We start from the raw sequence: 27,426 nt of genomic DNA, 5'->3' as shown, positions 1-27,426 counted from the left end.
GTAAAAAAGAAAAAAAAAAAAAGGTGGAACAATTTCCTGTTCCTAGTCACCTGGGTGTACTAAAAGATTTAAAAATATCAATTGGAATAATTTTAAAATACATTTTACTCATAAATTTAATTGGGTGCCCGTAATTGTACCACTCATATTCCTTGTTGGTTGCACTCGTATATATTCATTTCTTCTAAAAAGGTCTAAACATGCAAATCAATCACGCCAAGTGCATTAGAATTTGTAGCAATGTACAAAAACTTAGGACTTCGGAAGGACAATAGGATTTTCATAAATATAAATTTTCGGGTGTAAATGATCATACAGGCTCCTATCCAGCTTCCCATGAGCCCATTATATCGCACACCATGGTAAAGTTATTGATAAACACTTAAACCACCTTTATTTTATGCCGTATACATAATGTACCTCTGAGAACTTTGTTACAAATCAATTCACTTCTTTTTTTACTCAGTGTCCTGATGACTGGATCCTACAACAACTTCTTCCGCATGTTTGATCGTAACACCAAGCGTGATGTCACACTGGAGGCATCCAGGGAAAACAGTAAACCTCGAGCCATCCTCAAACCCCGCAAGGTGTGTGTTGGTGGCAAACGGCGTAAAGATGAGATCAGCGTCGACAGCCTAGACCTCAGTAAGAAGATCCTTCACACAGCCTGGCACCCATCTGAGAATATTATCGCCGTGGCCGCCACCAACAACCTTTACATTTTCCAGGACAAAGTCAACTAGCATGTAGCACCAAAGCTGTCCGTCAGAGACAGAAACTGATTCCTGACAAAAAGGGGCTGGAAATGACAGTGGAAAAGATTTGGTTTTAACTTTTTACCTAATTACCCACTGCACTGAATTATATGCACTGTTCATTTCAGGTTGCCAAAATGCAAAGATGGCTGGTACCTGCTTCATTTATTAGTTTTCCTCTTCTGTAGATCTCCTGCACCGAAGTTCAATACAGACAGCAATAAAATGGACGACGGTTCCGATTTTGCTGCACAACTGGAACACTTTCCATGCGAGGTGTCCTGCGCATTCACAAGTTGCAGATAAGCTTAATGGTACCACGGAAGTTACCTTTTTTCTTTTTACTATTTATTCACCATTGGAATTAATGGAGGAGAATTATGACCCAGGACTACAGTTTGGATAGTGCAGAAATGCATTAGTAAAAGATGGAATAAAGAAAAAGAAAAAAAAAACCTATGTAGCAATTTACTGCTTTTGTTTAATTTTCTAAATAAACTCTTAATTATTTTTTTTTGTAATCAAGAGGAAGCCATTTTTCTTTCCCGTGTCATGGCATCCTAAGTAGGTGCTGAGAACCACTCATGTATGTTAAAAAGAAAAAGAAAAAAAAAAAAAAAGAAAAGAAGAAGAAAAGAAAAAGCCTGAGGCTGTTTATTTTCCAGTCACTGCTTACAGAAACAGCAACATGTCATAAGCAAACCACATTAGGAAATATGAAACATCTGCATCATTTACAGAAGGGTACATTGTTGAAAATGAACACTGCACTGGTTTACACACTTCTGTCCCTGCTGTTTTAGCAGTACCTGCCTAAAAATACATATTCTGGGTCATGAAGAGAGATAAGGCTGATGAACCAAGCATGGCTGCATCTAGAAATCGATTTGCTTGACCCTGCTTCACAGCCAAAAAATAATAATAAATCACAGACCAACGTGAATATTTAATTTGTGCTAGCCAATACCCCAACAGCCAGCGGATGTACATGCTTAGATTAAATATACACATGTTCTGGGTAATTACTGTGCTCAGTGCAGGATTCAATTCCGAGTGATCAGTTCAGATGTCCGGCTACAATCACTTGGTAGAGCGTCTTGTTGGCTCTGACGCCGTTGGTGGAGGTGGGGGGCCTCGGCGGTCCAAATCCTCTATGTAGAACATGGTGAGCTTTCGCCGTTCCTCAGGGACACAATCAAGAACCAGATAACGTTTGTCATTCTGTAGGACTTTCTCAATGTCTTTTAAATGCTGCTCCGATTCCTGAATCAGTCTTCGGGATCTAAACAAAGAAAGCAAGTGTGTTCACGTTGGCTTTTGTTTCTTTGATGAAAAACTGATGTTTAAGAAAGTCAGTGGGGTAATAATGAAATTCCTGGCACTAAATATAAAGCACTGCAGATAATATAATGTATATAATGTACAAAGACCTCAGAAAATATTTACTTGCAGTAATTTTCTAGCAGTCAAAATTAGGACTATTTGTCAATGATTTTTACATTTACTGTGAATGATTGAACAGGGACTCAGTTGTGATTATTTTGTATTCTGCTAATATAATAATTGATATCTAAACACAGTTTAGTGACTCTTGAGAGTAAACGAGCTGGAAAACAAGCAAGGAAAAAAAATTAAATTGGGGAATGAATACTTTCTGGAGGTACAGTAAAACCCTATTGTACGGGCAACTAATAGTACGAGCAAACGAAGATACGAGTGACCTTGCTCGCAAAACGTTTGCGAGCAAATGTTGAAGAAACGAGCAAACCGGCCGGGTCCCCGCTGTCGTCCGAGGGTAGCATCGGTCACTTAGTTCATCTCGTGTCACTAGCTCTCGTTGTTCAGTGCAGCAAAAAAAATTAACTTTTGTTTTTAGTGTTATTTTTATTTCACTAGAAATCTTGAAAAAATGTCTCCCAAGAAAATCAGTGATGGTGCTGGGAAAACGAAAGTAAATAGAATTACCATTGACACCAAGAAGGAAATAGTGGAAAAGTATGAGCGTGGTGCGCCTCTCACACTCGCAATCAACCACTACCACATGGGTAAGTGTTAAATTATGTTTACATTATGGTAATTAGCAGTGTATTTGTTTGTTAAAATGGGCTACAAATACTTTTAAAGTACAGAAATAAGGGATCGAATGAGGGTTCGGAACGGATTAAATCACTTTTACATTCATTCTTACGGGGAAAACTAGTTAGAACATACGAGCAAATGGACCTACGAACATTCACGAACGAATTATGCTCGTCCAAAGGGGATTTTTAGATAAACAAATACAATAGCAGGGGGAAAAAACTGAAGCATAAAGATGTCTGAAGTAAGTTTGCTTTTCTTACACTGTGAAGGTCACTGGTCAGGTTAACTACCAGATAAAAAGTAATCAATTCTGTTTGTAATCAGATATAGAGAAAAATGTCACGATCAGAAAGCAATTTGCTTCCTTTTCACTTTTGGGATTAACCAGACTAGAACTACACTACTGGTTGGACAGTGTGAGACAGTTCAGTTCAGGAAAGATTTAAATGTTACTATAGGAATGGTTTCCCCAAACTTCAACAAGCAAGTTAGATTTGTTGTTTGAACTCATGTAGTGGTCTTTAAAATAAAGAATAAAGATGAAAATACTCATTACCTATACGTAATGAACTTTGTCTCTTTTAGAAGCGTTCTGAAGTCAGCTTTGGCTGTGATGTATTTGTCCTTTATGTAATCTTCAAATTCCCGCTGTCTTTTCTATTAAGGAAAGAAAGCCAGTAAGGTCAGCACTGCGTTTATTAGAAGAACTCTCTTACACTAAACATCAGGCTCGCTCGTTTACTCACTCGATCGCTGCTTGAAAACTTGATGCACCGAGGATCATCTTTAATCACCTTCTTTACCTCCTTCCATGTGGTGGTCAGTGTGATCTACAACAAGGAAAATCAATATCACCAACGCTTCTATTCACCATCATGTCAGGCAAATCAATGTGTTTGTACAATATACACTAAAGACAATAAAAAAAAATAAAAAAAATTATATATATATATATATATATATATATATATATATATATATATATATATATATATATATATATATATATATATATCTCCTTTAAAAGGCAATAATAATTTTGCATGCAACAGGAGAAAAGAGCTTCAATACAGCTGTGTAATAAATCAAATTTTTTATATAATTAATAAATACATTTACACCAATTGCTTTATTCTTTTGAAGGCTGTCCCTCACCATGGTCGTTTCATCCAACAGCAGCCTAAAATGCTCTTTTTTTCTTTTAGTGAGTACTTCCACATGCTCTTCAAACAACTTCTCCTTTTCATGGCGCTCCAACAGAGCCGCCGATTCCCAGCGATGATCTTTGCGCAGAATGCGCCTTGTATCCGACCAGGAGACATCAGTCGACTTCACCTATTCACAAGAACAAACGTACAAATTCAGATTTGGAGTTTGTCCGATTCATCGGATTTGCAGATTAAATCAGCACCAATAGGTAATTGCTGGAACTATCAGCAAAAATCTATATTGATAGTTTTTACACTTGGGTGCCGAAGATCCACTTTCATTATACAGTACGAGAGCGGCCTCTAGAGGCGAATCACTGATGCCACGTGCTGTTTGTGGGCATGCTTTATGATGCCAAAAAGGAAGTGGACTCACTGGACACCATGCACACCAGCTCTGCTTCCTCCGTTATAATTTGAGGCTTCTTAACTTTGAATATTAAAATAGAACTAGAAGTACTTTAACATGACTAGTTAAGTTTCCCCTGTTTAAAAAAGTATTTATTTATTTATATTTTATTAATCTTGAATGTAAATATTTTTATTTTGTTTGTTTTAATTGTTACTTTTTGTTTTAGTTAGAATGCATGTCTTATTTTCCCCGATATTTATAAATATAATTAAAATATTCATATTTATTTCATTTAGCACATTTTCATGATTCAGTAAGGTGTTTAAGTTCAGTACTATTTTTTAAAATCCAGTACCAATTACAAACAAAAAACAACAACATTAAAGTGGATTAATCTGTTGATTAATTGGTTATTGGCAGTCCAACAGCTAAGTGTATCGGTAAAATCCACTATCAGTCGAACTCTTATGAATAAACCAAATAGAAAAACCACAAGAGAAGTGGGTACACACAGTTACAGCAGACTATGTAGTTGACAAAGCAGAGCCGTTTCCTGTATTCTCTAGCAATACTGCAAATTAGCAAATACAGTATTTAATCATTTTCTTTGCTAAATAGAATGTTTTTTTTCCTACTCATTTGGTACATTTTGCAATGCAGTTTACATCATGCTGAACAACACAACAACAACACAACACTTCTCGTAAAGGCACTACATAAACATAGTTGTCATTGTTATCAATAGCACCATACGCACAAATGTGTACTGACCATATCGGACATTAAAGCTTTGAAGCTTTGGATAGCTTCTTCACGCTTGTGTTGCTCTCGCTCTCTGTCGATCTCCTTGGTCTGTTCAGATCGGGCTTTTTGCACTTCACGCTCTCTCTCGCGCAAACTTGCCTCAATACGGGCCTGACGCTCCAGTTCTTTCTCCTTCTCAGCATCCACACTCTGCAGAAGGGCAGGAACAGAGCCAATCACATATACTATATAAGACTACAGTACAATGCAGTGCAATCCCAATTATTTTAACTTAAAAATTACAGTCAGCAAAGTCTTTCAGACGTTCAGACCTTTTAATTGTTTAATTAACGCGTCTAACAGGACACCTGGGCCACAGGAAAAGCCGGTCAGTCGCATGTTCCAATCATTTTGATCAGTTGTTTCATATATATCTTTTGACCTCAAACTGAAATGCCTTCAATGAATACCAAAAGAAATCTTGGACTTAAGATATTTACTCTGTCCAATACATTCACAGGGGACTGTGTGTATGCATCATTATTTTTGTGTTGAATATATTAAATGGAACAATTTAAACCTTTAAACTTATATTAAGCCTGCACGCCCTCATTTGAAAAAGGAACACACTTCTAAGCATGTAATTTTCTACAAGTGAATTGAAAATAGAAAATGAAACAATCAGGGAAAGTCTTGCTTTCTGTTGCACTAAAAATGCATCTTCATGATTATATATCAAATGTGTGTGGTGTTAAACCCTAATGCACATAGATACATAAGAAAATTCTGAGAACAGTAAGAGGATTAAGAGAAAGAGGCCCACACCTTTGCTTGCTTTTCCACATACTGTCTGTAAAGTTCCTCTCGAGCTGCTGAGCTCTCTACAGCTTTGTAGCGCTGATCCGTCTCAAGCTTGTCCTTGACTTTGCTCCAACGCTGCTGAATGTCCACGTGGTGGTCTGACAGCAAGTCAAAAAACTCCTGTTTTACCTAAACACACGAAAACAGAACTGATTTAATTTGATTCCCTTGGTAATCTGACGAGTCCAGTAGCTGTCATTAGTCATCAAATGTTAACAGTCTGCATTTGACATTTGCTAAAATCTGACTATTTAAAAAATAGATGTACTGTTGTGCACTTTACAGAATACTCAAACAATATTTTATTTGAATATCAACCAGCCTTCAAAACCAGTTAGATTTACCTTGTCTCCTTTGTTTTTGGAGTCTTCTTTCTCTTTCTTCCTAAAGGCAGTCATGAACTCTGTAAACATGGCCTCTCTGTCCTTCATCTTGTCAATAGCCTTGAAACGAGGATCTTTCGCATTTTTAGAAGCAAACTCACTGAACGTAGTCCTAAATAACAACATTTCAAAAAGAGTGCAGTGAATAGAGGCAAGCACAAAATGTATTATTCTTTTTCTCTATAAGGATGACCAAAATCAATAACAAAATTTCATTTGTGATCATTACTACTTCAAATGGGTCACTATCTGGCAAAAAGGGATAAGAGCCTCCACTCATGACAAGTACATTTTGGAATGTGGCTGTGAGCATTTCCCCATTCAGCCACATGAGCATTAGTGAGATCATCAAACTTCATGGCAGCATGATTTATGGACTTCAGCACTGTCATGTTGAAACAGACTTCTGTCCATCAAAGAGAATTATTCATGATACATTTTACACAATTCTGTGCTTCCAAATTTGTGAGAACATTTTGGGAAAAGGTCCACATATTTGAGGGATGGTCAGGTGTTCACCTATTTTGGCCATATATTGTCTGTGCAAAGTAGATATAGTCATTGTGCAAATAACTAAAATGTGGCATGCAGAGCAAGCTTCACTAATGACATGATAAAGAATCACAAGATAAAAAAAATCCTCCAACAAACCTAACATTAAGTCTGGCATCCTCCATCATCTTTTTATAATCTTCCTTCGCTTGCATGAGCTTGTTTTTCTTTTCTTTTCGCTCCTCTTCAGCACGAGTCTTCACAAACTGATCAAACACCTGAAGATACAAAAAAGAAACTGCTATTTTAGAAACAGCAGCCAAATAAATGGCATAATTCAAAAATAGGCAGTTTTTACTGCTAGGTAAAAGTATTTATGACCTGCTTCCTCTCTTTGGGATTGAGAAGTAAATAGCGTGGATCAAACACTATTTTATGCAACTCTTTGTCCCATGTGGAAAAGGCTGAAACCTGTTAATAAAGAACATGAACAGGTTAAGAAAATAATAGTAGAATAAAAGTCAACTATAAAGAATTTATTGTTGGTAATGAATCTGTAATGTAAAATGTATGATGCAATGTATAGGTGTAATACAGATCATTACACAACAGATTAAAGCACAGTTTCCTGTATTAAATACATTTTACATGCTACAGTATAATAGGCAAAACAAGAAAGTGAATAAACATGTGTATGTTCTTTAATTACAAAGTCAGAGTATGTGCACTTATCTACTCACGCAATGTAATTATTCAACTTTACACTACTGTCACTTTCCTCAGAAACCATGGTCAGTGATTGATATATATTTATATCTGGCTTCCTCAAATTACAACACTGTTAAAAGCACTACACATATACTATGCAATTTTTGTAATCACATGGCCAGATTTTATACTGTTACACACATCAGTTATTTTGTTTGAACTTTTGCATTACAGAATGTCACTATACAGCACCTCCAGAAAGTACTCACACACTAGTGATTTTAAATACACACACACACACACACACACACACACACGAGAGGGCATCAAATCAAACCAGGACTTTTGAGTTTATAAAATTAAATAAATTTCAAGGAGTGGAAACTGCAAGTATTTTTCGACATACTCCCCTGCTACATTTATACACTTACAGATTTATACACTTATAGACTAGATTTGGCATTAAAAGATTTGGCAGTACGCATGAACCGTTGTAGGACTGCCTGCTTCACTTTGTCATCAGGGAACCACCACAACCAGGATCCTAACTGACAGGCTTTGAAAAGTTTACACCATTTAAATGTCTTACTGCAGAGCTGTCTTACTGAGCTTCTAATCACTGTACTCTTCTTGAAGTCTTCTGTAGATATCTGCAGGTTTTACATATTAATTCACAAGAAAGGGCTGCAACAACTTATCGATGAAATCGATAATAATTGATAGTGAAATTCATTGCCAACGGTTTAGCGTGACTGCAAGATAAAACAGCCACCTGAGAAAATGGCTGACACTACAGGGTCAACCGGCAGCGGGGGAAAAAAAGTGTGCAGCCCAAGTAATGGGAGCATTTTATATTAAATGCAACAAAGAAAACTCTGGAAGTTATGCAAAGCTGAGCTTATGTGGTATGGAAGTACCACAGTGAAGCACGAGCACGTGAAAAAGAAAGCACACTGGTGTCACGGATGAAGGCGTAACAGCACATTAAGCAAAAACTGTACAATCCTGATCATGTTAAAATAGTGTAGTTTAATGAAGTGCTAATGTGTAAACTGTTTGTTTACTAACTTTGGGACAGTCACGTTGATCTGTCATGACTCGCGAGCATCAGGCTGCGTAATCAGCTCGCAATATTTTAATTAAAACAGTGTGAACTAACAAAATCTAAAAGTAGCAAATAACAGCAGCAGTAAATGATCAAATTTTTCATAACTTGTGGTTTGCAGCTAATAATTATGCATTTGTACACTAATGTATTTTTTTTCCTCTCTTTTTTTTTTTTAATCAAGCCTGTTAGCTTGCTGCGTCTCTCTGTTCCATTCTCTTTTTATAGCGTTTGTCCACTACAACAGTTAACATCTGTTTTCAAACGTGATTTACTGCAGCTTTACTTCGTTCAAATGCTTTTCAATGTATATATTTAATTTATGCATTTAAATTATATATTTTATTTATAGACACACACACACATTCTAAAAGCTTATATCGTCACTGAACAAAATGTCTCTTTCTCAAATACAACAATGTTTTGGTATTTTCGTTTAGATATATTGTTTTTAGCATGGTTGTCAACATGCCATCTGCAAAATACAATACAAATGTTGATTTACACAAATTGCTTCAACTTGCATACTTAAATGCTTTTTTTTGTTTATTTATTATATTTGTATTTCTTTTTACAGAAACTAAACAACCCAGCATGAGTGAATTTGTTTAAAGGCACTCCGCAACAAGCAGCCACTATAAAAATGTATAAATGAAAGACCTCAATATGTGGCTTTTGCATTTTTAAGTACACTTTTATCCATAAATATCCTTAATGGTTTTAAATATAACAAATATAATAAACATCTAACAATTCTTTTTTGTATCTATTGTATAATAGTAAGCTGCAGCCTTAATTTATATAATATATATATATATATATATATATATATATATATATATATATATATATATATATATATATATATACACACACATACACACACAGTACAGACCAAAAGTTTGGACACACCTTCTCATTCAAAGAGTTTTCTTTATTTTCATGACTATGAAAATTGTAGATTCACACTGAAGGCATCAAAACTATAAATTAACACGTGGAATTATATACATAACAAAAAAGTGTGAAACAACTGAAAATATGTCATATTGTAGGTTCTTCAAAGTAGCCTCCTTTTGCTTTGATTACTGCTTTGCACACTCTTGGCATTCTCTTGATAAGCTTCAAGAGGTAGTCACCTGAAATGGTCTTCCAACAGTCTTGAAGGAGTTCCCAGAGATGCTTAGCACTTGTTGGCCCTTTTGCCTTCACTCTGCGGTCCAGCTCACCCCAAACCATCTCGATTGGGTTCAGGTCCGGTGACTGTGGAGGCCAGGTCATCTGGCGCAGCACCCCATCACTCTCCTTCTTGGTCAAATAGCCCTTACACAGCCTGGAGGTGTGTTTGGGGTCATTGTCCTGTTGAAAAATAAATGATGGTCCAACTAAACGCAAACTGGATGGAATAGCATGCCGCTGCAAGATGCTGTGGTAGCCATGCTGGTTCAGTATGCCTTCAATTTTGAATAAATCCCCAACAGTGTCACCAGCAAAGCACCCCTACACCATCACACCTCCTCCTCCATGCTTCACGGTGGGAACCAGGCATGTAGAGTCCATCCGTTCACCTTTTCCACGTTTCACAAAGACACAGAATCTTTGGTGGTTGGAACCAAAGATCTCAAATTTGGACTCATCAGACCAAAGCACAGATTTCCACTGGTCTAATGTCCATTCCTTGTGTTCTTTAGCCCAAACAAGTCTTTTCTGCTTGTTGCCTTTCTTTAGCAGTGGTTTCCTAGCAGATATTCTATCATGAAGGCCTGATTCACACAGTCTCCTCTTAACAGTTGTTGTAGAGATGTGTCTGCTGCTAGAACTCTGTGTGCCATTGACCTGGTCTCTAATCTGAGCTGCTGTTAACCTGCGATTTCTGAGGCTGGTGACTCGGATGAACTTATCCCCCGCAGCAGAGGTGACTCTTGGTCTTCCTTTCCTGGAGAAGTCCGCATGTGAGCCAGTTTCTTTGTAGCGCTTGATGGTTTTTGTGACTGCACTTGGGGACACTTTCAATGTTTTCCCAATTTTTCGGACTGACTGACCTTCATTTCTAAAAGTAATGATGGCCACTCGTTTTTTTTGTACTTAGCTGCTTTTTTCTTGCCATAATACAAATTCTAACAGTCTATTCAGTAGGACTATCAGCTGTGTATCCACCTGACTTCTGCACAACACAACTGATGGTCCCAACCCCATTTATAGGGCAAGAAATCACACTTATAAAACCTGACAGGGCACACCTGTGAAGTGAAAACCATTTCAGGTGACTACCTCTTGAAGCTCATCAAGAGAATGCCAAGAGTGTGCAAAGCAGTAATCAAAGCAAAAGGTGGCTACTTTGAAGAACCTAGAATATGACATATTTTCAGTTGTTTCACACTTTCTTGTTAGTTATATATATATATATATATATATATATATATATATATATATATATATAAAAAATTCCACATGTGTTAATTCATAGTGTTGATGCCTTCAGTGTGACTCTACAATTTTCATAGTAAAGAAAACTCTTTGAATGAGAAGGTGTGTCCAAACTTTTGGTCTATACTGTATGTATGTATATATTATATATATATTAATATATTTATTTATTTTTTTTAGTATATATCCAAAATATATACACTTCATTTTACGGTTGTGTTCATTTTAAAGCCATCTCTGTCCACTGACTGTGGAAGGTCAAACTTAAAATGATTATCAGCAGAGTACACGTATTTAAGAGGAAAACTTAGGGCACAACTCCTGTATCCAACTACAATACTGAAGGCATTGCAGAGATCACTGATGAAAAAGGGAGAAATAAAAGTCCAAAAAAGACCAAAAGAAAGCTTAATCTAAGAAATACGAAAAAGGTACACAGAAAAAAACCTGATAGTTTTTGAAAATGTTGAGACCATTCGGACTCAAAGAAAAGTGTAATATTTGGCACAAATCAAATAAACAAACTGTTTCAATCAAGGGGTGATGGTAGCATTATGCTGTTAAATAGAGTGTGAGCAAAAGTAAATGTTGCGTGTTGCCATCAAGGGCAACTTGGATGAAGTCAAACACCAGCAAAATGTTGAAAAGAACCTGTTCCTACCAGGGTTTGGCATATTTGTGTTTAGAGTGAATATTTAATTTCCATCAGAATAAAGAGTTAAGGCACTGGGCCAAAAAAAAATTGGCTTGGGAATAAAAGGAGGTCTGTGTTTGAGAAGGGAAGACCCAAAGCCCACATTTAAAACTGTGGTAAAACCTGCTGAAAATTACTGTCCATCAAGATTTATATGATTTGGAAGAGCTGGAGAGAATTTGCATTGAGGAATGAAAGAAATGCCAAAATGTACAATTTGGAAAGTTCAGAGGTCAAGTTTAAAAAAGTGACTCAGAGAGAAAACTTCTGATAGGCCTCAGTTTGATACTACAATACAGCAAAATGAGAAAATCACATGGGGTATAATTGTTCTGGAGGTACTATATAGTCCAACAGTGGCTACACATGTGCATTTCAGGTAAACCTAAGAAGAATGTCAATGCTTAACCCAAAGCTTTAAAGTACACAGTAAAAGTAATCAAAATATGCAAACTGAAATTGAGGGGGACAAAATTTAATCCTCACAAAAAAAACGCTTATGAAACTATTTCAAGAAGTAAACTAGGACTGCACTATAACATTGGTGCCAATATTTTTGATGCCATTTATATGCCAATTTAATGTTAAAATGTATCCAATAAATAATACAATTTCTAGAGGAGTAAATAGAGCATGTGAAATTTGTACTGCCAGTTAAATCTGCATCACCTTGCGAAGATGACTTACAGACAGGCAACAAATTGAAGGAAAAACAAAGACAATATTTCATCGAAGTGTTGGGCCTTCAAAGGCCACCAGAACAATGTTTTTCAAAAAAGTATTCCCTCAATATGTGTTTCAATGAGAGATGGGAATATATGGGCTATCTACCATGTCTTGGAGCAAAATCTGTTGAGTGCAGAGATTAAATGATCTGCATCCTTTTTATCACCTATTTCTATACCTTCAGAGCATTGGAGTGAACACTCCTAAGCTTGTCGACAGGAAGAAAGTCAAATACTAAACATGGCAGCATAATGTGCCCACCGGAGGCTTTCAGGTCTGCTCTCAAGGAATGTGTATTTCACCCAATCATTGGGAATACATGATGAGAGATGCCCCAGAGTAGGATATGAAATGCTTAGTTGGATCTTACAGTACACTTCATGTTTATCCACTCATCCACTTTTTGATGTTTTTCCTTTTATTTGTCACCCATCTGTATTTTCATTACAAAATACAAAAATATGATGCATAAAATCCATGTGCTTTGCAATATGTAACTGTTTATGGACATTTGTCAGTTATATAGCTACTTTTTAAATAATAGCCCATCATTTTCATAATAATGCACCCCTAAGCCATATCCACATTTTACTGTTTCAATTACAACTGGCTAAGAGCAGCTCAGGAAATGCAAACATATAAACTGTTTAGAACAATTAGTCCAGCTACTCAAATAATAGAGACAGGTCAGTAGAAGCAAGAGAGAAACACGAACAAGAGAATTACGAAGAAAGAGGACAGGAAGGAGAACAAACTGAAGATTGTACCTTTGTGGGTTTCCATTCAGATTTATGTGTCTAACATTACAGAGCTGGTTAGAGTATTGCGTTGAAGTATTTTACCCCTCTCTCCAGCAGCATGTCCTTGAACTGATTAAGACGGGCCTCCAGGGGTACAACTGCCCGATCCCGAGCTGCCTTCAGCTCGGCCTCCACAGCCGCCTCTTTCTCAGCATCACTTTCCATCGCCTCCTCTTTCCTGCAGGAAAAAAACAGCAGGGGGAAAGATTCAGAGAGAATGGCTGGTACATGTGCAATTTCATATTTTAAGGAAAGAGACATACAGACTGATTATGATCTTCATCCTTTGACCATTCCTTCTTTTTTTTTTTTTTTTTTTTTTTTTTTTAATTAGAAGGGGTTTTTGGTCTTGAACATGACAGTAATTAGGCCTAATGTCTGTGTCCTCCCTTACTATAATCTCTGAATTCCTATTACTCAAAATTAGAAATAAAAAAAAAAATCAGGGTTCAAATGAGGGCGTTTCGATTGCTTCACTGGGGTTTTCCTAATGCAGGCTAGAGAGAGGTCAAGCAAGGTGGGTTACCTTGGAGGCCCATGTTGGCATCGCCAGAGCTTAGAAGCGTTCCCTGAAAAATAGTCCCCAGTGCAACACGACCACTGTTTGGGGTCAGGGAGAAGCAGGCTTGAAGGGCACTGATGGGAAACAGTGACTGATTTGACTTGGTAAATCTGGACAATACGACGTCACCACTCATTACAGACCCGAGTACAAATGATGAAAGTTAAAATCAGCATTGGGTGCATTTTGACAAAAAAATTCTCCAATGTAAAAACCAAAATAAAAGGTCCAATTAACAATGAATTTATTATGGACACATGTAGGTTTAAATCTTCTGAAATAAATAAACTATGTTCATTCTTCATGCTCATAGTTCAACACAGCAGAAGCTAGTTGTCTTTCAGTATTGTTTAAATGGTCCCTTGCTGTTTCTATATTAAATAGGAAATGGTACTTACTTCCTCTTCTTAGCCTTAGATGGCTCATCTTGTGTTTCTTCTGTGCTGGCTTCAGGGTCCTCGTTGCTGATGCCTGTGACTAAAATAGAACGATTGCACTGCTTCATTGACAATCTGTGTATGAATCCTCAGTAAATCTTTCCTGGTAATGATCTGTTTAAATAAGGTTTATACCCGCTTTCCTTGCATCATCCAAAGTCCTCTTGTGTGGAGGTTCTTGGATGTATTTATCCACATCCACCCGACCAACCAACTCATCTGGTCGATCCCACATGGAGTGTCGAGTTGTGGGATTGTAGAAGAACACACGATCATCACCGGTCCACACCACACACCTACAAAATGAGAAGAAAAAAAAAAAAAAAAAAATTATATATATATATATATATATATATATATATATATATATATATATATATATATATATATATAAAAAAGGTGATGTAATTAGTATAGCATGTTGTTGATTACCATAAGTAATGAAATTTAAAAGAAAATTTCCTTGTTGGTCACATGACCCCAGGCAAGATGGCAGCTTAAGAGTTTCGCACCGCTTCGAAACTATTCTCTTATCACGCCCTTTTTTTGTATACTTTCTGCTTATTCAATAAATGTGAAAGAAAAGGGAAAATGGCAGGGATAAGGATTTTCCTATTTCTCCATCAACATCACAAAACACTAAGAAAAGCATGAAGCCAGGTGATTGAGAGATGTTTGGAGGGGTGTGCAAAAGACTGGTGGACCCAGGAGCATACAGAGGCTAAGCGTATCCAGCTAGACTTCGCTGTTCACACACAGGAAAGATAACGTTAATTGCCACTGTGGAAGCAGCTACTAACTTTCTGGAGGCAGCTGAATGAACTTCTCCATTCTGTTTTTCTGTAGACAGAAAAAGAATGTTCCTGTTTTCTCCCCTTCCTTTAAACATTTCAAGGGCGTTTCATGTTTCCCCCTACTGAACTCAACCACAAATAAATGGCTTTTTTGAGGTAATACAGAGCCATTTCTGTTTGTAAGGACAAACTTTGGTTTTATATTTAATGACTTAAGCCGGTCCTGCACCAAAGTCGATTTCTTTCTTCTTGAAACGCCATTCAATTATATGTCCATCAGACTAGTCAGACTTTTTTACTCTAGCCCATCAGCTGTGGTGTACCCAAAAATATCTTCCTTTGGAAATACTTATACATGACTTAAACAAGGAAGAACCTAGCACTGACATTCTTGTTCCAATCCTTTTTTGGTTTTCTTTTCCATGTTTTGACTTGACTTTTCATTGTCAATAAAACTATAATATTGACATCAATAAAACTATAATAAAAAAAAAAAATAAATAAATAATTCTCTCCATAAACCTTACCAGGGAGTTCCAGGGATAGGGTTGGTGGCCACTGGCTTAGCTTTTTGAGCTGCTTTTTCTTCTTCGGTCATTTCTTCCTCCTTTAATGTCTTCCAGAACAGAATAAAAAGCTTTAAACATGGAGTTATTTTCAGAATTATAATAATTAAAAAAAGAACTGCTTTTACCTCTTTGGACAGAATGGAAGCTTCAGCTTTCAGTTCTACATCAATTTCCATGGCCTCAGAATCATCAGCAGACTGGTCATCTTTGGCTTCATTTCCATTCTTATCTAAATGATTAAACAGAATAAATAAATAAATAAATAAATAAAATTTTATATATATATATATATTCATATATTCAGAACTTTCTATTTGGGTTGTTGAAATAATTGACAAAAATCTTTTATAATAATATATGCAAATAATTGCAATCCACCTTTCTCCTTTAGTTCACCAGGTTGATCCCATGTGGATTCCTGAGTACGATTATTGTAGTAGTAAGTCTTGCCATCCACTGTTTTATATTCAGTCCATTCTAGCAGTGGGTGTGCACCAGCCAAGGCAGCAGGAGCTGCTGTGATGGCCAGCTGTGGGTGCATCATGGGTACCAAAGGAGGGCCCATGCTCGGTAACATTCCTAAATTTATAAATAAATGCATACATCATTATCATAAATGTAAAAAGTAGCTAAAGACTTACATAGAATTACTCCATAATGTGTAAGATGAGCAAAATCTTAGAGATAATTTTATATCATTACAACTCATGCAACATAATTTCTCTAAAACTGTTAAAGTAAATAAAAAGCACATGCCTTTTGATAACTATGTGAGCTAAACATCAGTAAATGCACAATTAGAATTTTCTATTTATTTGAAAATTAATTGAACTGCACCATCAACAAAGGTAAAATATGAATTGGATTCCAAAAAGCTTTTGCAATGTAATAAATATATTTGAATTGAATATCTATTAAGCACTCTGGCACCATCTAGGATTCAATAAATTCACTAAAACAAAAATCTCAGTTGACTGTTTTACTTTTAGCATTTCAGAAGTTGTTAAATGATACTAAACAAATAATTCACACATTAGACACACAGTTTGAGAGTGATATTTTGCTATACCTGGCAGAGGAATGTGCATGCCAGGTAAAGGCACTCTAAATGGGGGCACCATGACCGGGGAAAATGCTGGGATTGCAGCAGAAGGCTGTGCAATAGCATGGGGAAGACCTGGTGGGAGGGTTCGAGTAAGTAAAGGCACCGGCTGCCCTGCTGTGACAGTAGCTGTGACTGTTGGCACACTGACAACAGCAACCGGAGTAACACCAACACTGACAGGAGGAGCAGAAACTACAGTGGCCATCTCAGATACAGCAGGCGCTACAGGAAACAAAACATTATTACAACAAGCTGCTTAACAAATGACATTACATAAGAGCAGCATATCAGGCATATTGTCAACAAACATATTTAAACCTTAGTTTGGTTCAAGAGACCAAAATCTTACATAAAAGTAACCAAACCATTGGGTTTTACAACATGATGCATAGAAAATTTACATATTACACATTAGGCCAATTCATATAAAGAATTCATCCAAATCTCTTTTTTTACCTTTTTTTTTTTTTTTTTTTAAATATAACCTCACAAAAGTGAGTGCACCCCTCACATTTCAGCAACCATTGTAGGGAATCTTCGAGGTACAATACTATAGAAATTAAACTTGGATATTTGTTAGAGTAGTCAATGTGCAGCTGTATAGCAATACAGATTTACTGTCCTCTGAAAAATAACTAAAACATACATACATTATTGCCAAAATAACAAGCAACAAAATTGAGTACACCCTAAGAGAAAACAGGTGTATGTTGTGTAACCATGCAAAGCCATGTCATATTTATCATGTTCATGTTTTTGTCTGCTTGACAGGACCATCCAAATTTGTGTATCTTGTATTAAAGCAGTTAAGATTTGGTGCAACAATACTGCATTAGTGTAAAATCAATGAGAATTTATTTAATAAAGTGCACCATGGTCCAGTTCTCTGTGTTCTTGTGTGTTTAATTACAGATTTGATGTCATATGGATTTGAGCTAAAACCTTTTATTTTGACAGGTCTTATGAGTTCAGTACTCACTGGCCACTTGCTGGGAGACAGTGGGTGTGGGGCTACTGGTCCGTTCAGGGCTGACTGTGAGGGTGTGGGTGGGGGAAGCCTGCTGATTGGAGACAGGAGTCACTGTAGCTGCAGTATTAGCGGTAGTAGAGGCAGGGCTGCTGGACATAGATCCGGTTGCTCCTACTTGGGCAGTTGCTATAGATGTAAGCTCTGACTGCTGAATGATCTTTACCCCCTCTGGTTTGGTCCAGGCAGACTCACGAGTTCTTGCATTGTAGTAGTAGACCTGGAAAAAGCCACATGGTATAAAGGATACATGACTGAGTGGAGCAGTCAGCTGATTTAACAAATTTCAAATATTTTTCCAACACATACAAATGTTGGAAAAATAGTTCATACTGATTTACAACAAAAAAAAAAAGTTAATGTTCTTTTACGTATTATCTATTTCAGTGCTTCTTTTTTCTTACATACATACATACATACATACACACACATATATAACATTTTTTTTATTATTATATTTTTTTTTATTTTAAATATATATAAAAGAAAAAGTAGCACTAAAATAGATAATACCTAAAAGAACACTAACTTTTTTATTTATTTATTAAATGACAATAATTACAGCCCAAAGCACTGAAACTAGTCATGAAATAACCTCCATGCTATAACCAACAGTACCTTTCCCTCCAGGGTGGTATTCTCCACCCAGATCTCCTCAGTTGCTGTGCCTCCTGCACCCCCAGCTGCTGGTACTGGGTGCATTCCAGGAGGGAAAATCATGCCTGGAGGAGGAGGCATGTTCCCCATAGGTGGTGGCAAAAATGGGGGCCTCTGAATATACAATAAAAAATAAAAAAAAAAAAGGTAGGCTTAAAAATATCTAGCTGGCTTTCAATCATCAAATCACATTACAACTTACATCTTTGTATAATTTACACAAGTAAATTACATTAGTAAATTACAAAACACACATTAGTTCGAATTAAGCATTAGGAAAATGTTTTTGGGGAGAAATGCAATAAGTAAATGTACCTGTAGATGAGGAGGTGCAATTGGTGGTGGCATAGCACCAGGTGGGGGAATTGCTGACATACTCGGATCGAAAGGTGGACGTCCAAATGGAGGTCTGGGGGGTGGTGGAGGCCCTCTTAGCATGCCAAATGGAGGTGGTGGAGGTCGTAGAAGTGGTGGAGGACCTCGCATCACTGTGTTGGGAGGGGGAGCTGGGCTAGAAAAACGTAAAGCTTGCTGCAGGGCCATTCTGAAAGAAAAGTAAATGGTGAACTTGGGGGAGGAAATAGCTCAGTGTCAAAGATGTTGGACTTCTGATCAGAAGATTGAGAGTTAAAATCCCACCACCAGAAAGCTGCCACTGTATGAATGAGAGAATTCTACATCGCTTTGGATCGGCACTTTAAAGACAAATCACACTGGATTACTTCTTTAATCTGTATATCTGTCATACACATCCACCCCCTTCTGTGCAATTTATATTTATTTATATTATATATAAAATCTTTCTAGTGTGTGTCATACTTTTAGTTATAATTTAATGTTTACATGTTGGACACTACATGTATGTGACTAATAAAAATTTTATTTGAAATGTAAACTTAAATCATGAGCGCAGACTCAGCATCATTCACCATCATGTGTGACGTCATGATAACAGAAACATACTTAAAGTGATTTATATAGAACTTTTTTTTGTTTGTATGACGATTATTATAAAACAAATACTTGTATATACAGTACAAATCATTTGATGTCTTAGTGGAGACTATGACTATAAGCTGACAAGTGTGAACTTTATACTGAGTTTTCTTAAGCTTTTACTGGTTGGATGTCGTACAGAAATACTGTTTGTGTTGTGAGGTGAACCAAGTGTTCACCCTGTCAGAATGATTGATTGCTGATGTCATTACAATCTTCTCCTGAACAAAGCTTTAAATGTTTTGTGCCAATCCATGCTCTCAATCAGAAAGTACAGATGTTTAGGTGAATCAGGTTTAGGCCCACATTGACAGTCAGCCACATTGTTTACAGACCACTAAGTGAGTTAATAAGCATTCCCAACATTTTTTGCACCCAAAAAAACGAAATTACAATAAAAACGTAACACCATCCAGCTCTCGCAGCGTGAACAAAGCGCTAAACCTTCAAGAATGGCGGAATGCTCCCACAATGCAGCGCGGCGTGACGTCGATTTGCAAAAGCTTTTGCTAGGCAGAAGTTGCCAGCGTTAGCAATAGCTTCAATAGATAACAGTGACCAATTTATACAAATATATATATATATATATATATATATATATATATATATATATATATATATACCACTAACCAGTAGAAAAAAAATCTGAGGCTGCTTGTAAATTATATCGTTACATCAGTTTTATGGGCAGCAAGAACAATTATTTCTGTCAGCTAGCTGAAAGTGAGCTAGTGTAAAATACAACACAGTCCTGTTATCGCCGCTTCATGCACCAATTATTACCTACTAAAATGCACAGATGTATATACCAGTCTAGCTCAATTTGAATCATTGTTGTAGTTACAGTGAACCCCCCCAAAACTCTAATACCTCTGTAATTGTGAAATGTATTTCTACTTGGTTTGGGAAAGAGTAGTTCGCTAATATTAGCCTGATAGCTAAGCTGCAACAGTGAATTCGCCATGGAACTGCTCGTCTCCACAGAGCGTCAACTAAAAAAACTGGCAATTCTTTGGTCATATTTAATTACAAGCCGCTCTCACCTGCTATCACCAGCTGCACTGTTTTCTCCCTCTATGTGCTCCGCCATTCTACCAAAAGATCCAAACAGACAACTTCCTGCTGACAAAACCCCCTTTGACTAGATCCTCGTATCTCATTGGCTGCACTTGGCAAGCGGCCGTGTGATCTCACACAGATGATTGGTCCAGAGATCTATCAGTCACACATCACAGTTCCTAAAACTCCTTTTCTTAAAGGAACGTCATACATCACTAAATTTCCTAAAGGGCATTTCAGGAAAGAAAATGAAGTAATTGAATGCTCTCTATGATGAATAGACATTAAATACTGTTGGCGTTTAACTAGAACTAAACGTGAACTGACGATGGATGTAAAGTTTGCTCAACAGTACATGCTCTAAGGCATGCATGCCCAGGACTGGTAGACTGCAAGACAATTGGACGACAAATCATAGCACCATAATTAAGCAATATAACATGAGCGTAAGCGCTGTTTTACATTATCTGTTTTGACATGCTAACACAGACTATACCACAGCCTATAGAAAGTGTAGTAACGGTTTCAAAGAAATTAACTATTGCTAGAATGAGAGTGGTATGTGGCAAACACACATATAATGTGTTATAATACAAACAATGAAAAGTACCAGTGCCATCCTGAACTTTTATTGTTGCACTACTGAAAACATCCTAACAAAATGCATCAAAGTGTGTTACAGCAACTGCACGGTCTCAGATTATAGGTCCTTCAGTGGGTGAAGAAACTGCTGGATACATCACTGGTTTCCAGCTACATTCCATAAAAGGCAGCCATCACATAAGATGAAAAAGGATATTAAAATTTTTTATCATTGGTAACTCTCACCCCAACCATGGTCTGTTCACAGAAGTCTTCACCTCACACTAGCAGACTCAAAAACAGTTTCTTTCCTATCAGATATCAGACTTCTGAACTTTTAATTCAAATGCTGAAATAAACATGACCTTTATGACCATATCCTTATCTTAGACACATACTCGTACATTTCCTTGTTGACCCTTGTTTAAAAAGCAAACAAAATAAATGCACAACTTTATTCTTGTCATTTGTACTACCATTTTTCTTGTTTTATACCTGATTATTTACATGTAATCTTTGCACATTAAGGTATAATTACTACATGATCTCTGTATAGTCACCTGAGGCCACTGGACATTTTAAACTCATATCTCCTCTATACATATATACACAGTGCATTCAAAAAGTATTCAGACTCCTTTAACTTTTTTCACTTTTTTTTATGTTGCATACCACATAATGACAAAGTGAAAACAGACTTCTACAATTGTTTGCAAATGTATGAAATGGGAAATGAAAACTGAAATATCACATCAATATACATTTTAGACACTTTGCAACAATACTTGAAATTCAGCCCAGTTGCCTCCCATTTCTTTTGATCATTGCTGAGATGTTTTAACACCTTGATTGGAGTGCACCAATAAATTAAATTGATTGGACATGATTTAGAGAACAAAGACCAAGCAGTGAGGTTAAAGGAACTGCCTACAGAGCTCAAAAATTGTTGCAGGGCACATACAGCATCTGGGGAAGGCTACAAAAAATTCTGCTGCAAAGATTCCCAGTGGTCTTCATAATTCTCAAATGGACCAACCAGGACTTGTCAAAGAGCTGATCACCCAGCCAAATGGAGCAATCTGTGGAGAATGGCCTTAGTAAGAGAGGTGACAAGAGCCCGATGGTCACTTTCACAAAGCTCAAGTGATTCTGTGTGGAGATTGGACAAAGTTCCAGAAGGACAAACATCTTTGCAGCCCTCCACTGTTCTGAGGTTTATGGCAGAGTGGCTAGAGGGAAGCCTCTTCCCAGTGCAAAACACATTAAATCCCTCTTAGAGGAAGCTAAAAAAAAAAGCACCTGAAGGACTCTCAGACTGTGAGGAACAGGGACACTTCTGTAAACGTCCCAAAGTGGCCCAGCTGGAACCCTATTGAAGCCTGAAAATGGCTGTCCACTGATGTTCTCAATCCAATCTGATTGAGCTTGAGAGGACTTGCAAATAAAAATGGAAGAAAATCCCCCAATCCTGGTGTATAAGGCTTGTTGCATTTTACCATTGACCGTGACATTTCTAGGATTCTGTTATGGCTTGTCATTATGGAGTACTAAGTGTAGATAAATAAGAAACCAATAAACTGTAATATCAATTGAACGATTGTAGTATCAAGCTGCAACATAACTGTGGCAGCGGGGCGTGGCCGAGCTCCGGTTTGTGAATGGAGGGCAACGCCGGGAGCAGGGAAGCGTGGGAATGACACACCTGAGGTGAATTCTGACTAATTAATGTTTTCTCTCTTGCAGTGATCTGGTGGGAGTATAAAAGAGGAGCAGGAGCGCGTGTGCAGATAGGGTGTGTGCCTGCCAATTTACAACTCTGTCACTGAGCACTAAAATAAATAAATAAAAGTATTTAGTTCAAACCTGATTCTGTCCAAAGTGGTGTTTCTTTCCCTGAACCATCAGCTCTCCCACAGTGGTGCCGAAACCCAGGATTGGAATGCAGGACGAACCAATAATGGAGCTCTCGCAGTTGGCTGAGTTGGTGAAGGTGCTCGCCAAACTACAGCAGACCCAGCACCAAGCCCTACTTCAGGTATGTGCCGAGCAGGAACAGCGGTTCCAGGAAGTGCTCCAAACCCAGGCGGAGGACCGAGCGGCGTTCCAGAGTGCCCTGAGCCGTAAGGAAACTCCTGCCACCGCCCCGACACCTGCGCCTAGCGTTCTGCTAAACAAGATGGGCCTGCAGGACGACGCTGAGGCATACCTGGAGCTGTTTGAGCAGTATGATGTCCTGAAGCGGGCAATCCTACAGCAAGTGACACTCCGCGAGATCGTCGCACGACTTCCGCCATGGATGGCGGAATGGGTCCAATGCCAGCGTCCATCATTGGTGGATATAGCGGTCCAGCTGGCGGAAGATCACTTGGCGGCATATTCAGGGGCGGGCGAATCCCCTGCGACTACTCTTAGCTCTCTCTCTCTCGTTTCACCTGTCTCTTCCCTCTTTCCTCCCACTCCCCTGCCACGGAGACGAGGGCTAATCCCCCCAAAGCCGATGGCTCGGTTGCGAGCAATGGCTCCTTCCCTTCCCGTTTCCTCCACTGCTGTGCATACTGCTGATACTCAGAGGTCTGTGTCTCATGTCCCACAGGTGGATGATTCAGTCCGTGCAGGTGCGGAGCAGAAGCCTAGGCCAATCTGTTGGTGCTGTGGGGAGCCGGGGCATTTCTCTGATCAATGTCCGTAATGGAGCTGGGGGTGATGGTCCGGATTCCCGATCAAGCAGGATCCAAGGGGGTACACACCAGTGTTGGTGTTGGTGGATTTGGGCTGGTGTCAGACCGCCATCCACTAAAGCCTGGTGCGATGCGGGGCTTTGAATACTGCACGCCGGGTGAAGGTGAAATGTGTGCACGGGGATATTCATAAATACCCACTGGTGGCCATCACTGTCGACGGTTAGTCCTAGCCTCACCAACCCACTAATTCTGGGAACGAATTGGCCCGCTTTTCCTCGGTTGTTAAGGGAAATGTGTGTGGGTGGGTCCTGCAGAAAGGCGAAGCAGTGTGGAGTGTGCGCTATGTTGACTGGGGCCGGGGCCGTCAACATTAGTTTTGTGTCCGATAGACCCTGACCCCCGGAGAATTCCCATCGGGGATTTCACCCTTGAGCAGTCCCAAGACGGAACCCTCCGACACGCCTTCAACCAGATGAGAGTAATCGATGGTCAGCATTAATATTTAATGTCCGAATACTTCTGAACACATACAGTAGCAGCACACACAAAGAGCCACAGGGAACTTTTATTCCATGCGGCTCACCATTATCCGATGGCCGGACATCTGGGCTGCGATAAAACTTTAAAACTTTTATCAGGGATTAAGTCGATTTGCACCAGCGTATACCACCCTCAAACTGATGGCTTAGTAGAGCGTTTCAACCAAACCCTCAAGAACATGATCTGAAAGTTCGTACACAGGGATGCACGGAACTGGGTGCTCGAGCCCCTGTTATTCACAGTATGAGAGGTCCCGCAAGCCTCGACTGGGTTTTTCCCATTTGAATTATTACACTGCTGCGTGGAGTGCTCGATGTCCTCCGCGAGAATTGGGAGGAGGGACCTTCGAACAGTAAAAATGAAATTTGGTACATTCTTGACCTGAGAGCAAAACTCCACACATTAGGCACACAACTAGCCCTGGGGAATTTGCTACAGGCGCAAGAACGGCAATCTGACAATTTTCCCCAGGAGATAGAGTCCTCGTTCTGCTACCCCGAGCTCTAAACTACTTGCGAAGTGGCAAGGACCTTTTGAGGTGTGGGACGTTGACTATGAGGTGCGGTGCATGGATAGAGGCGATACACTCCAGATATACCACCTTAACCTCCTGAATCCATGGAGGGAGGAGGTGCGTGCGTCATTAGCGACGGTGGTATCCGAGAGGGAGGAGCTAGGACTGGAGTTAAGGCCAAAATCCGCGTCAGAATCTACCCCGGTTCAATGTGGAGACCACCTCTTGCCATCGCAAAGAGCACAGGTAGAGGAGTTGTGACAAGAGTTTGCGGATGTGTTTTTCCCTCTAACTGGGTGGACAAACATTATAGAACACCATATCGAGACGTCCCCCAGTATAGTGGTGCGCAGCCGCCCATACCGGCTTCCCGCACACAAAAAAACGTGCTTCAGGACGAACTAACGGCGATGCTTGACATGGGAGTAGTTGAGGAGTCTCACAGTGATTGGAGCAGCCCGGTGGTCTTGGTGCCCAAGAGTGACGGGTCAGTCTGATAATGTGTGGACTGTCGTAAAGTCAACGTGGTGTCTAAATTCGACACGTATCCAATGCCCTGCATTGACAAGCTGCTTGATTGGTTAGGTGCGGCTCGCTTTAATTTAACACCAGATTTAACCAAGGGATATTAAAGATCCCCTTGACGCCAATGTCCCGGGAAAAAATGTCTTTTTCCACTCCGTTCGGTTTACACCAGTTCATTACACTTCCATTCAGTTTGTTCGGCACCCCAGCGAAGTTTCAATGCCTCAACAATAGAATTTACCGGCCTCATATCGGATACGCCGCTGCCTATTTGGATGACATAGTCATATATAGCAATGACTGGCAGCGGAATTTGCGACACCTCAAGGCGGTCCTGTGGACCTTGAGGTGGGCAGGGCTCACGGCAAACCCAAGGAAATGTGCAATTGGGCGGGTTGAAGTACGGTATCTGGGTTTCCACTCATGGGCAGGTGCGTCCCCAAAATGATAAGACGGCAGCGATTGCGAACTGTCTGACGCCCAAGAATCAAAAAGAAGGTAAAACTGTTCCTGGGGCTGGCTGGCTATTATCAGAGGTTCGTCCCCATGTTTTCGGACGTCACCAGCCCGCAGACCGATCTCATTAAAAAGATAGTGCCAGATCCGGTCCAGTGGCGGGGTCATGCCAACAGGCATTTTCGCGAGTTCAAGCTGCACTCTGCGGTGGTCCGCTTTTACATGCACCTAACTTCTCTTTCCCCTTTTTACTACAGATGGATGCCTCGGACAGGGGGTTGGGGGCCGTGTTGTCCCAGGTGGTGGAGGGGGAAGAGCGCCCGGTGCTGAACATCAGTCGTAAATTGTCGGTGCAAGAGAGCCGGTACAGCAACATAGAGAAGGAGTGTCTTGCCATCAAGTGGGCGGTCCTCACCCTCCGATATTATCTGTTGGGACAGGCCTTCACCCTCGGGTTCAGACCACGCCCCGCTCCAGTGGCTTCATCGCATGAAGGATGCCAACGCGTGGATCACTCGGTGGTATTTGGCCCTTCAGCCATTCAAATTCGAGGTGGTCCACAGACCGGGGGCTGTGTATGTTAAAGTTTTTAGGACTTATATAAGTTTTAGGACTTTTCTGACTTGTTCAGCCTTTAATGACCTCCAAGTTGCTCTACCTGGTGCCAATCCGCCTCAAGCCCCTCATACGCCTACATTTCTGGACAATTTGCTCTGAACTTTGCCGCTACCTTTTCTACATTGCTCAACTGTCGGTGCTCGGGTTTACGGTTTTGAACTGTCTTTGTCTGCCCTTCATTGCCTTTTCCCTGTGTGGGTTAGAACCTTATTATATTCCAGTCTGCATCCTGCATTTGGGTCCCTAAAGTTGCATTCCTGGCACCCTAGCAACCTCCTGAAATACAATAAAAACCACTAATCGGCCCCTAGCAACAACCAGGTATTACAAGCATCCAGACACATCATACCAACATCCTGGAATAGCATTCCACTGAAAACCACAGAATAACAGCCTAGCATCCGACAGGCATAGAATAACTAGCAACTGGCATCACACCAAATTCATTGCAAAAAGCAACCAAATTGATTATCAAAAAGCCCAGTGAGCAACACCATAGAAACTACATTTCATTATTCCTGTATAGGGATGAGCATAACTGCTGTGCTACAATCTTTTCTAGGACCTTAGAGATAAGAACTAGGTTTGATATTGGCCAGGGATGGACAGGGGTCAAGTTCAGGTTTTTTAATTAGGCGTTTGATAACTGCCAGCTTTATGCTTATAATATATAAGTACAGATTTAGGTACATAACCAGTGCTAATAGAATATTTTTTTATTTTTAGAACAGATTTATTGGTTCTGAAACATGTAGGTAAACAATCTAGAACACCAGTTGATTTTGATGCAGAAATAAATTTAATTAATTAATTTTTATTGCTAATTAATTTATCCACAGCACTGAATAAAACTATAGGATTCTGCTTGTTATTAAGAAAATATGTTGATCTAGCAGCACTAAGAGCTTTTTTATAGCTTAGGAGGCTCTCCTTCCGTGCTATTTGAAATACTGTCAATTTACGT

At 39.1% G+C, this 27,426-nt stretch overlaps 2 protein-coding genes across 6 annotated transcripts in view; one reads left to right on the top strand and one right to left on the bottom strand.

Moving 5' to 3' along the window:
* The window catches only part of ppp2r2bb (protein phosphatase 2, regulatory subunit B, beta b), a 64,375-nt gene extending 62,976 nt beyond the window's left edge, over nt 1-1,399 (top strand). For all 5 annotated transcript variants that reach the window (XM_046867119.1, XM_046867120.1, XM_046867122.1 and 2 more), the window contains one exon: nt 467-1,399. In XM_046867119.1, coding sequence (XP_046723075.1) covers nt 467-746 — 280 coding nt within the window. In that variant the 3' untranslated portion in view covers nt 747-1,399. The remainder of the gene's footprint in view (nt 1-466) is intronic.
* Nucleotides 1,390-20,664, bottom strand: tcerg1b (transcription elongation regulator 1b (CA150)). Its single transcript, XM_046867118.1, has 20 exons — nt 20,531-20,664; nt 18,807-19,035; nt 18,453-18,605; nt 17,787-18,054; nt 16,772-17,029; nt 16,081-16,281; nt 15,828-15,931; nt 15,661-15,749; nt 14,475-14,635; nt 14,301-14,379; nt 13,383-13,518; nt 7,262-7,351; nt 7,040-7,158; nt 6,350-6,500; nt 5,970-6,134; nt 5,172-5,354; nt 3,996-4,175; nt 3,587-3,670; nt 3,397-3,497; nt 1,390-2,040 (listed from the first exon to the last, which is right to left on the bottom strand). The coding sequence occupies exons 1-20, from the start codon at nt 20,575-20,577 to the stop codon at nt 1,839-1,841; spliced, it is 3,000 nt and encodes a 999-aa protein (XP_046723074.1). The 5' UTR covers nt 20,578-20,664; the 3' UTR covers nt 1,390-1,838.
* Nucleotides 20,665-27,426: the final 6,762 nt, after the last annotated feature.

Source organism: Silurus meridionalis, chromosome 15 (genome assembly GCF_014805685.1).
Source record: "Silurus meridionalis isolate SWU-2019-XX chromosome 15, ASM1480568v1, whole genome shotgun sequence".
Classification (NCBI taxonomy): Eukaryota; Metazoa; Chordata; class Actinopteri; order Siluriformes; family Siluridae; genus Silurus; species Silurus meridionalis.
This window is presented reverse-complemented; position numbering and strand designations above follow the sequence as displayed.